The sequence below is a fragment of the Epinephelus lanceolatus genome, chromosome 3, assembly GCF_041903045.1.
Source record: "Epinephelus lanceolatus isolate andai-2023 chromosome 3, ASM4190304v1, whole genome shotgun sequence".
In the NCBI taxonomy this organism is placed as follows: Eukaryota; Metazoa; Chordata; class Actinopteri; order Perciformes; family Serranidae; genus Epinephelus; species Epinephelus lanceolatus.
In genome coordinates, this window is record NC_135736.1 from 30,031,140 (window position 1) to 30,042,127 (window position 10,988).

A 10,988-nucleotide genomic window follows, 5' to 3' on the forward strand; every position below is an offset into this window, starting at 1 on the left:
GTCAGCCCTGCGATAGTCTGGCGACCTGTCCAGGGTGTACCCTGCCTCTCACCCGATGTCAGCTGGGATAGGCTCCAGCCCCCCCCCCCGCGACCCTCAAGAGGATGAAGCGGTTAGAAGATGAATATATATATATATATATATATATATATATATATATATATATATATATATATATATATATATATATATATATATATATATATATATATAAATATATAAAAACACCAATATCATCAAAAAAGTCCAGTAAGACAAAAAAAAATATTTAAACCGTTTATTGTTTTTAACAAAACAAAACGTCACAGTCACTGTTGTATTCCCTGCCAGTCGAACCACAGGCTGTATACAAAATATGTCTGCTTTTAAAAGCAGTGATTTTAGAAATGTTGAGCAAGACTGTATAGATTTTTTTAAGACTGTGACCAAACAATTAAATATCAAAATGAGCAATCATAAAGACAGAGAACTGAGGACATATGATGAAAGAGAAATGGCACAAAAACAGAGAATGGCCTTCATTAGGTAAGTAAGAATGCAAAACTTGCTCATTTAAGCACTTATTTTCCCAGATAGAAACAAATCTGAAGAGTTGTTCATATATCACACATACCTTACAGTGTGGAAGCATGAACTCTCCCTCAGAGATGTGGACCAGCAGTTTCCTACATATTAAATACTAAAAATACTGTAATCACGTGTCTTGAATTCCCATATTAAAATGTCGCAATGTGAAGCGATGACGTTGTGTGTGTCTGAAGCTGTGAGGGATATGAGTTTGTTAAGTGTTTCCTGAATGCATCTTAAGTATATGACTGAAGCACTAGACAGTGCTCGGCTCCACATACAGCAAAGACAGGGTAGCTGCACTTATGCTTGTTTGAAATTGCCCTTCAGAGAATACCTGTGTGACACCTGTTATTTTAATTAAAGGTTAAATGTGGAAATGTGATCATAAATGCCTGTTCTTCAGCTGGATCTGGTAATTACAGTTTGTCGAGTTTAATCAACCAGACGAGTCCTATTACTGTATCTTAACACCTAACCGTGTCGTGTGTTTCAATCACATCCAGATGAATGAAGGCCGAAATCTTGTCTATAAAACATGAGGTGAAATCTACAGTATCACTACTGTTCAGCCATCATTAATACTGTCAGGGCTGACCAGCCAGTGAAGGGGTGGCTTCCTTGGCCCCTGCCGGTGCTGTCGTTGTACTGTTCCCAGATATACCCTGTTTCAACATACTGTTTATAAACATTATCAATGATGTTAGTCCTGAGTTCCTCATAAAGAGCAGTTGCCTTCTCTTGGTATGGCCCTTCTGTGTTGCTGTAATGGTGCAAGGCTCTGACTGCCAAGTAGTTGATATTAATCCATACAGGTCCCCTCCAGTAGGGGGCATCGTGTTCTGTGTTTCGTTTCATATACATTGGATCAGACCTGGAGATTGAACGCAGGCCGTAGGGCGTCCACAGCTTATTGTTGTCTCTCATGTCACGGAGGATATGTTCTAGTTTGGGTGAGTCCGGTGTAAGGATTTGCAGTAAGAAAGGGAACAAGCTAACATAACCCAAAGCGTTAACATACTGCAGCTTGGGGGCCCGGCGGACTGAGCGCACGAGGCGTGCCACAGGGAACTGATGACGAGGTTGTCCGGGAGGCACGTACACTTTCTCCTGCTGCAAGGATACAGACTGAGTGTGGTTGCCGAAGTCACTGAAAGCACGAAGTTGATCTGACCAGTGGTGCTCATTCAGCAGGTTGTTGTCACTGAGCACCTGGTGGGTGAGTTCATAGTCCTGGTGGGGCTCATCTAGAAGCCGGGCGATGCTTGCCATGATGCCTGAGGACAAGGCCATCCAGCAGTGTAAATCCACGTGCCGTTCATCTGCTGATGGGTGTGAGGCCCGAGGGTAGTCATCCAGCCCAGAAGTCAAGGTCTTGGGGTTGAGGAAAAGGTTGGTGTCTTTGTCACGTCCACGCCAGCGGTAAGAGTTTGGCAGGGGCCCTGTCTGTGTGGTGTTGTACCATTCAAACCAGGTTTTCAGTCTAGGGAAGAGTCGTCGGAGGAAAGGCAAGGTTGGCTGAGATGCTGGGTTCTCTGGACTTGAAGTGAGTTGTTCAATAAGTTCCTGAAGAGCTAAGAAGAGCGTAGGTGGGTTGGCATTCTCGTTACGCTGAACTACAAACTCGGCTGGGACTTTACTGCGAGCCTCGTCTCCCAGGATCTGTTCGCGGGGAATCCAGCCCTCCACATTCATCAGGTCTATCCAGTGGGCAATGGCCTCCCTTGTCACCTGGGGATCCCACTTGCTCAGCAGCAGCTGGTGAAACCCCTCATCCCAAAGAAACCCTCTGGGGAAGAAAGAGCGTGATGGGACGGCAGTGAATAAAGCTCCTTCAGGGTACAGGAGTGGGTATTCATTGTAGACTGACTGCACCACCGACTGTCCATAGAAGTAGCCCATTCCACCCAACATGTTGCTGAGAGCTGCCTGGCCAAATTTAATTTGTGCCTTGGTAAAACCTTTGCTCTCGAGCCCAAAAGTCTTCTCAAACTTTGAGTCAAACTCAGCTTTCCTCTTCTCGAGCTCCTGAGTCATGATCGAGCCCACGAGTTGGTTGGGACGGTTGTGGAAGCTCCCGGACTCGAACAGAACTTCGATCTGGAACGGCATCTGGACGGTCACCTGGTGAACCACGAAGTCACTCTCTTTCCTTGTGTCGCCGGGTTTCTGTTGGTTTTGGTGGTGGGGGGGCTTGTAGGTGTCTACAGCTATGTAATGCCTCTTCTCACCAGAGGGAGGGCTGTAGACAAACCTGCGATTCAGACTTTGCTTCACAATGTCAGTGAGCTTCTCCAAGCCGGGAGAGACGGTCTGAAGAAAGTTGTAGCTGAAAAGACAAGAATTGTATTGTTAACGGCCTCGTGTTTTCAAACGTGAGCTCAATTAGTCACACAAACCTTTAAACTACTTCATAGTTAGTCACTAACACACAAGTGATCTCAACTGCACTAGCTACGTTTGTGAAGGCTTAGCACTCCGTGTCATAACCTGTGTGTCCTGAGGGTCTCACATTGTACTGGTGAGTCAGAGGTTAAGTGACCATTCACAGTAACATCAAACGTTAAGCTCCCACTTACACCTCATCACCCATCTTTCTACAATAAATTATAATTCAAACAATTCTTATCATTTCTATCAGTGCATACTGTACCTTTTTAATTTTTGCTATGCTGGTCTTCTCTGGCCCTCATGAAAGTGTGAAATATTGGTGCTCCCTGTGGGTGTTGCTAGCAGAGAGTCCTGATCCACTCAGTGCAAAAAAATACTGAGACGACAGTTCTTTCTGAAGGTGGATAAACACCTTCTCTAATTAAACGACAGCTGTGCTGTTGCAGAAAAGGCAGGAAAGGGGTCTGCTTTTCTTTGGCTCTTCAAATGTTACATATATCCTGTTATAATTAACGTCAGAACGCTCAGGAAACTTTCAGAATTAAGAAATTCCTCCAGTGTGTTTTTGGATTAACAAACTGATGAAACAAAGGCTGAAAGTCCTGCTTTTGCTGCCATCTAGTGGCTGGATTTCTTTTTTAACCCTAGCAGTAATGAAGGGTCACACTGCAGTACAATATGACATTTCTACTGAGCATCATCAAAAGACCGTACAATTGATGCTGGGAGTCTGGAGAGCTCAAACAGATGCCCAGATTCCAGGGTCACTCGAATAATGCTTTTCTTCTACATAAGATTCAGTGACTCATCAGACTTTACATCACCACATGCGTTTTTTTAATGCGTGGATCTTTTATTCATATGCAGTTTAAACTGTTCACTATTCAGCACTGCTATATGACAACTTCATCTCACCTTTCTATGGAGATTTATCAACACAGATTTTCCTTCCCTCACTGACTGATAATTGAACTACTTGGATAGACAGCGAAACAGAACTATATTCTGTTCACTTAAAAGAACATTTAGTTGACCAAATGTTGCAGGTAATTCCTCAATGTCAATTTTCTATGGTGCATGTTAATACCACTAAAACAGCTCTGGCAGTCATTCTACAGTATGTTCTTTATAGCTGCCTGATCCGAGATCACTCTTAAAACTGACCATTCCCTCCTGTATTATTGCATTTACCTTGCATATTTAGCACTGGACAATTCGCCGGTGACTGGCTTTCGAAAGGTGATCTTAAAGTTGCCGAGCTCCTCTGAGAAACCAGTGATGGATGCGAGGCGGTTTCTATCTTCGACGTGGGCCTCCAGTGAGCCCTGGGTGTCTGCTGCAGCGTATAACATCAGGGAGATGACTGGCGCTTGGGGGGCCGAGCTCTGTTGGGTAAAGACAAGAAAAGAATACAATTATCAGAACTTAAAACAGGAATCATTAAACACAAGTGATATATGTATCTGCTTGGTAAACTTCAAATAAATGGTAAAATATATATGGATAAAGTGGGAATATCAAGAATAAACAGTCAGTACTCACATGCTGTTTAGCAGTGATCCTCCAGGTCCAGTCTCCTCCGTGATCCCCTCCCATCCTCTTGACAAACTCTGTGGTTAGCGTGAAATCATTGTCTCGGATTTCCTGCACGCCAAAGGTGATCCCATCATGCATCAGCCAGCCGTAGCCGTGCAAACGATCCCCTTGCTCACATGTATGCCTCAGGTTTATATCCATGTCCGTAAACTGACGCATCCACATCATGCCTGTTGAGATACGACAATAAAAGTAAATACATTTGGTTGTACGGCAGAGACAGTGCACAAATATGTCATTTGGAAAATAACTAGTCACCAGTTTCACATAAAAGGTAAGTCCCAAAACTCACTGGCTACATGCGAAACGTTACCCGCCAACTGGGTTTTGAGAACAGCAGTGCTTAATTAACTGTTGTTACTCAATATTGGAAAATGTAGTGCACTTTGTGCTGTCAACTAATAAACAATATTGGTCGTCCAAATTGGCTGACAGGGTAAACAGTCCTAGGAACTGTGGCCAGAATTTACTTGAATTTGACAAGTGCCTGGGCTTGTTTCCCACCATTTCCCTGATCGAGTGCAATTAAACATTGAGGATTTGATTAATGCAACGAGGCAAGTATTTTGTGAAAGCAAACAATTAAATATTAAAGGGAAAAGCCACCCTAAAACAGATTCTAATGACTCGAGACATGAATTTAGTGTGGTTTTGACAGTAAAGAGGGCATCTAAAAAACAGAAAACTGTCTATGTATGTACACCTTTGTCATTGTTATGTTTTCATCATACTAACATAATGATAGTATGATACCCTTAACATCCATTTTCCCCTTTAATTTCTCCTCAAGTAGCTTCTTGATTGGAAAAACTTCGTATATCCCAGTATGACAGCATATTTTATATGTTGTATCACATTGTTCCAGTTCATTAAAGTGATATGATGCATACACTGAGTGAAATATTCAAACTAAAGACATTGTGTTTTTTAAAGCTGCACCATTCCATAAAGTGAAAATGCTGTAGATTTATTATGCTTAATTTTATACACATTTCCAAAAAAATTAGCCTGATGTATTTAGTATCTTTAGAAACTGTAGGATCTCTGCTAGAATTTAAAAAAAGCTCAGTGTATTGCACAGAATCAGTGGGATTTAAGAGGTTCAAAATATTTTAATCTTTTAAACTCATTAGTGTTAATCTGAGTGAACAATGCTCCTAAACTTGCTTTGTCACCATAGCTAACAAATCCAAAATATGAATACAATCTATCATATACTGTCTACTGTCATATTTGGCCCATAAGAAAGAGAATGAATGAATCTGATCTGTAACTCAGTTCATGAGAAAGTCACTATCCACCAAAAATATACTCAGTAGCTCCAGCTTGACTCTGAATGTGTCACCCTACCTGTCACCATCGACCTGGGACTCCTGGTTTTCATGCCAAAGTAGACCTGAGGCCTGTACGAGCCCCAGAACCTCTCAGAGGAAACTTTGGCACTGCTGCTATTGGCGTCCAGGACAGGAGGTGACGGGTGCAGGGTCACCACCTGTTTGGCCAGGCTGGAGCGCATGTAGAGGGCATAAAAGAACCAGATCAAGCTGAATATGCAGAGGCCAATGGAGATGTTGATGAAGACTTTGCCAATGTCGACTTTCTTTTTCTTCTCTTTGCGGTGGAATGCAGGGGGCTTCTCGTCTTTCCTTGGAAGGGGAGCAGCTTCACCGGTCACCACCCTCTTCCTCTGCCTGCCCATCCTGCCCTGCTGAAGCTGGAGGTGACAGAGAGGAAGATCTTTTGATATAATGCTCTTATTCTGTGTGAAGCAGTGTGAAGGGAAACTGAAAGGTATCTGAAGGCCTGTTTAAAACGGTGCCTTTTTATACTGTTTCATAAATGTGCTCTGGTTCTGTGCATGTATCTAAAAATAAAACACAAATACACAAAAAGTGTACACCAACATAAAGCCACAACTCATCTAAATCTTGTAACTACAGTACAGGATTCAATAATTATTTCACTTTAAATATCCGAGAAGTGTGCAGTAACATTAGCGGAATTCAGTTTAGGTACTGAACTGAACTGCAAACTTTTGTTAACCTTTCAAAAAAAACATTTTGATCAGATGTTTTTAATTTGTTTTTATTATATATATTTGTCACTTGCTCAGTCGAAATTTACGCTTTGTCACCAGATTATTACGTATACCTAACTAAAACTATTGCAACTAATGCAAAGGACCACCAAAAAAATTCAATTTAAATTAATCTTATGATTGTTTTTTGTTTAAATTATTTAGCGAAGCATTCATTTATCTTTTCTGGAGGCTGAGAGCTGGGTTTTTTCAGTCTACAAACAAACATATTAGACTACCAGGTGGATCAGATATCAGAAACACCAAAATATGCACTACAGCCTCCAAATTGACCACAAATCCAAACTGACATTACAGCCTCCATAAATGTAGGTTTCGTTGCAGGGCAGCTGTATTCAAATCAAATCAAATCAACTTTATTTATATGGCACTTTTCATACAACAGTAACACAAAGTGCCTCACAGAGGTTAAAAACAACAAAGATCCAAAACAGAAAACAAAAAGAAAAGAGAAAACCCAACCCTCCCACCCCACATAGAGATACGTAAATATACACATACGCACACACACACACACCCACACACACTAGCTATCACTAAAGAGACATGGCCGAGCACCGAGGCAAAGAAAAAGCCACCTCTGGGGGCCGTCCACACTGAGAGGGCCCATGGTCCACGGCCACAGGGAGCGCCGCCATAGAGACACCCCGACCCGGGCAGACATGAGGCCCCACACCGAGGTGCAGTGCCCTACAGCCACCCAGGTCAGAGCGGTCTCCCGACGGCAACCCATCGGGAGACCAGGAACAACTCTCAGTGTGGTAGGCCCCCATGAGGAAACACTGGAGCTAAAAGCTGAGGGACTAAAACAGTAAGATAGGATAAAAGGTATAAAAAGAACCAAATAAACAAAAAGCTATTTAGCTCATAAAATTGAGTTAGTAGCTAGGTAAGAATGATTGAAAACAGAGACATAAAATGCATCAAAACTAAAACCTATAGGCTAACTAAAATAACAAAAGATAAAGGTTAAATGAGATAAGAACGTAAAAAGAGGAAGGGTAAGAATATAAAAAAATCAATAAAAAATAGATAATAGATGGATAAATCGATAAATCGGTAGACTGCATTAGTTTTAGCTAGGTAGTACGTACTTAACAAACTGGTAATTGAGATTACGTCGTCCATTATGTTCCTCCTATTTCAGATTATATAAACACCTCCTAATCAGACTAAAGTCTAAGGACAGACAAAAAACCCTTTTAGGTAAATTTGTGATTTGTGCTTTTGGCCTATAAAAAGAAAAAAATATGTACATCAATAAAACTGACTTGAAACTGACATGACGCTCTAGTGTGTTGGCTTGGTTGACTCTTCCTCTATAAATAAGCTCTTGAGCTCAATGAGACTACCTGATTAAATCAAAATTCATTAGTACACAAAATTCTAGCTAATTTGCAAGCAAAGACAAACCAGGGTGCAGGCCACACAGCTCTAACAAAAAGGCAGAGATCCAACAAACACCAGGCATATAGGCATCGTATGTTTTACACCTTTTCTGTTTCCACTGTAAAGTAGTTGCACACAGTCTCCAGTATATTTAGGTGCACTAAGCTACAACTAATGCATTATGATAAAACATTTCTGCAGTAAATCCTACCTTCATTAAGGTTATAATGTTTAGAGAGACGTTGTTTCAACTTAATGGTCATTTTGGAGGATGTAGCTTATGTGGTGCTATTCAAGTGCGTTGCGATGTATTGAGAGTACATTCCAATATTTTGTCCACCATCACTGACATAATCTGAGTGGAAAGAATATGTAAGAAACACCTCCCACTATAACTGAATCAAGCACGAGGTAGAATTTTAGGATTTGTTACAGTGGTCGAAAAAGTACTCTGATCTTAAGTGGCAATATTACAATATGTATGAATGAATGACTGATTTTATTACTGTGTCATGCAAATAGTTACACCCAGCTCGCATGGGCTTACAAGGCACCATAAAACCAAAACAAGCCAGGACCGCAGTCCAAAGTACATATTTTCAGACATCATTAGGAAGAATGGGAAATGGAGCTAAGACACAAAAGCATACTCTATTACTCTACTCTACCGAGCTCATGATCACTCACAAAGACATTTACAGTGTAGCACTGAGAAATCAAAATAAGTATAATTAAACAATCTATCCTGCCTTGTTACAAAATTGGCAATCTTAAACACATCACAGTTAAACAACTACACTATCTTTTGGTAATCCAAGCACCAGAAAATGTCAGAGTTTAGAGAGGCCATGTCATGAAACATCAGCTCTCTCAAGTCATCATAGTTTGTACAGTATAAAAGAAAATGAAACTCACTTTCCACCTCAGCCAAATATATATTACTGGTTTATTATTATTGATGCATTAATGTCTACATTACTTAGATGTAGCAGCTGGTGATGGTGGGGCTTATTCTAACTACTTCCTGCACTGCTGGGTAGCTCAATCCTTCATAATACATCATAATTTATCCCCTAAACGATTATATATTTTTTATTCAACATATATCTGGACAGTAACTAGTTACTAATGTTGTCCAATAAATGTTGTGTAGTAAATGGTACAATGTTTGCTCCCAAAATGTATTAGGGTACAAGTATAAAGTGCAATAAAATGGAAGTACTCAAGTTAAGTAACTGTTACAGGCACATCCAAAATCTTAGGTACAGTTAGTTTCATCTAACCACTGATGCAAACCTTACGTACATAGACACACAAAGGAGAGTAGTTTTCGTCAACCTAAGCAGCGGAAAACACAAACATGGCCGCAATTATAACATCACAGACAAATTAAAAAGCTTATTCATGATTCCGGTTGTGAGTCTTGAAGTAGCCTCCTGTAACACTCGTTAAGTTTACGTCATCTCAGGCTAAACGAGCGCACTAGCTAGGTTAACCCTCCAAGGTGTATGAGGGCAGAAATGTGTTATTACGGCGCCGAATATTTTACACTTAAACTCAGCTTTTAAGCAAAGTGTCTCCAATCACCGACACCTGTTCTACCAGAGCACATTCAGTATGTAACTCGCCACTCCGCCCCGGCAGGTTGCACGCTACTCGCTAGTTATGCTAACGTCAGTTTTAGCGAAACCGACAGGCTGACGCGATAAAATGTGGCTGTAATTAATTAGTAGTTAATAATATACGGGGCTAAACTACAGTTCTAGCTTAATGTTCATTGAGCAAATGGCTACCGACCTGTCAAAAATACCACGGTTTCAGCTGCTCATTATCCGTTGCTAGCTTTACTAGCCACTTCCTGGTTAGTAGCCGTTACCACTGACGTGGACTCCGCTGCCTGCGTTTGACGTCATCAGTTACCTTGGCGCGTGCTGAGATTTTTAATAAGACACTGTAGAAATACTCTGATATAATTCAAAGTCCTGCGTTTAAAATGTTTCAAAAGTAAAAGTATTAACATCAAACTATAGTTATAAGTGCCAAAAATAAAAATATTCATAATGCAGAATGGCTAATTTCAGAATACAATATTATTGGATTGTAATTATTGAGGTATTAATGTACTCCATCTTTGGAGAACTACATCTAAATTATTTTATATTTTTGTATGTAGCGTTATTACTTCACATGCTTCGTGTTGGCCTGTAATTCCCCCTGGGGACCAATAAAGCCTAACTGATATGATAATGTAATTTATTTATTGATTAGCTAGGTATATTTTGTATTGTTGATCTGAATCCGTAAAGTAGCCTGACTAGATAGTAACTTAAACTGTCAGATAAATGTAATATAGTAAAAAGTACAATATTTGCTTCTGAGATGAGTGTCAGTACAAGTATCAAGTAGCAGAAAATAAAAATAATTAAGTAAAAGTACCAAAAAATGAGTACTTAAGTACAGTACTTGAGTAAATGCACCTTAGTTTAGTTTAGCTTAGTTTAGTTAATATAAAAATGCCAGAATTAGCCAAAAGGCTATCTTTCATCTGTAGTCCCTTGGCCTAGATGTTACACAAGGCTACCTAGAATACAATAAAGCACAAACAAACAAAACAAAATGACACAAAAAGAAAAAGAAAACAGGGCATACAGTTTAACAGACATCTTTGAACACATCAACAAGAAATTATTTTTTAGTCACCAGAATGTAATGACCATCAAATATGTGATTCAGTGCTAAAACTTGAGGCACAATTGATGCAATATAAAAGGAAACACAAATTTTAAAAGCACTAGAGGCAGTTGTGACATATTTCCACATAGAACAAAATTACAACACCAGCAGGACATATTATTAGCAGCAGCAGAGTTCAGTACTTGCGTCTGTGTATTAATCATCAATTGTTTTGATTTGATTACTGAAAGATATAAAGTGTTTAGTTCTTTGA

The 10,988-nt window shown here is 40.2% G+C and overlaps 1 protein-coding gene across 1 annotated transcript; it reads right to left on the reverse strand.

Moving 5' to 3' along the window:
- Window positions 1-263: 263 nt before the first annotated feature.
- mogs (mannosyl-oligosaccharide glucosidase) lies at window positions 264-9,953 on the reverse strand. The gene is made up of 5 exons (XM_033622930.2): window positions 9,839-9,953; window positions 5,905-6,268; window positions 4,501-4,724; window positions 4,150-4,343; window positions 264-2,896 (listed from the first exon to the last, which is right to left on the reverse strand). The coding sequence occupies exons 2-5, from the start codon at window positions 6,251-6,253 to the stop codon at window positions 1,129-1,131; spliced, it is 2,535 nt and encodes an 844-aa protein (XP_033478821.1). The 5' UTR covers window positions 6,254-6,268; window positions 9,839-9,953; the 3' UTR covers window positions 264-1,128.
- Between the last annotated feature and the right edge of the window lie 1,035 nt (window positions 9,954-10,988).

What these genes read in the sequence shown, in the direction of transcription:
- mogs (XM_033622930.2), bottom strand. Translation starts at nt 6,253, where the DNA reads ATGGGCAGGCAGAGGAAGAGGGTGGTGACCGGTGAAGCTGCTCCCCTT. An exon ending in TCCCAGGTCGATGGTGACAG is followed by an intron (nt 4,725 to 5,904) that starts GTAGGGTGACAC and finishes GTATCTCAACAG; the next exon opens with GCATGATGTGGATGCGTCAG. An exon ending in GGATCACTGCTAAACAGCAT is followed by an intron (nt 4,344 to 4,500) that starts GTGAGTACTGAC and finishes TTTACCCAACAG; the next exon opens with AGCTCGGCCCCCCAAGCGCC.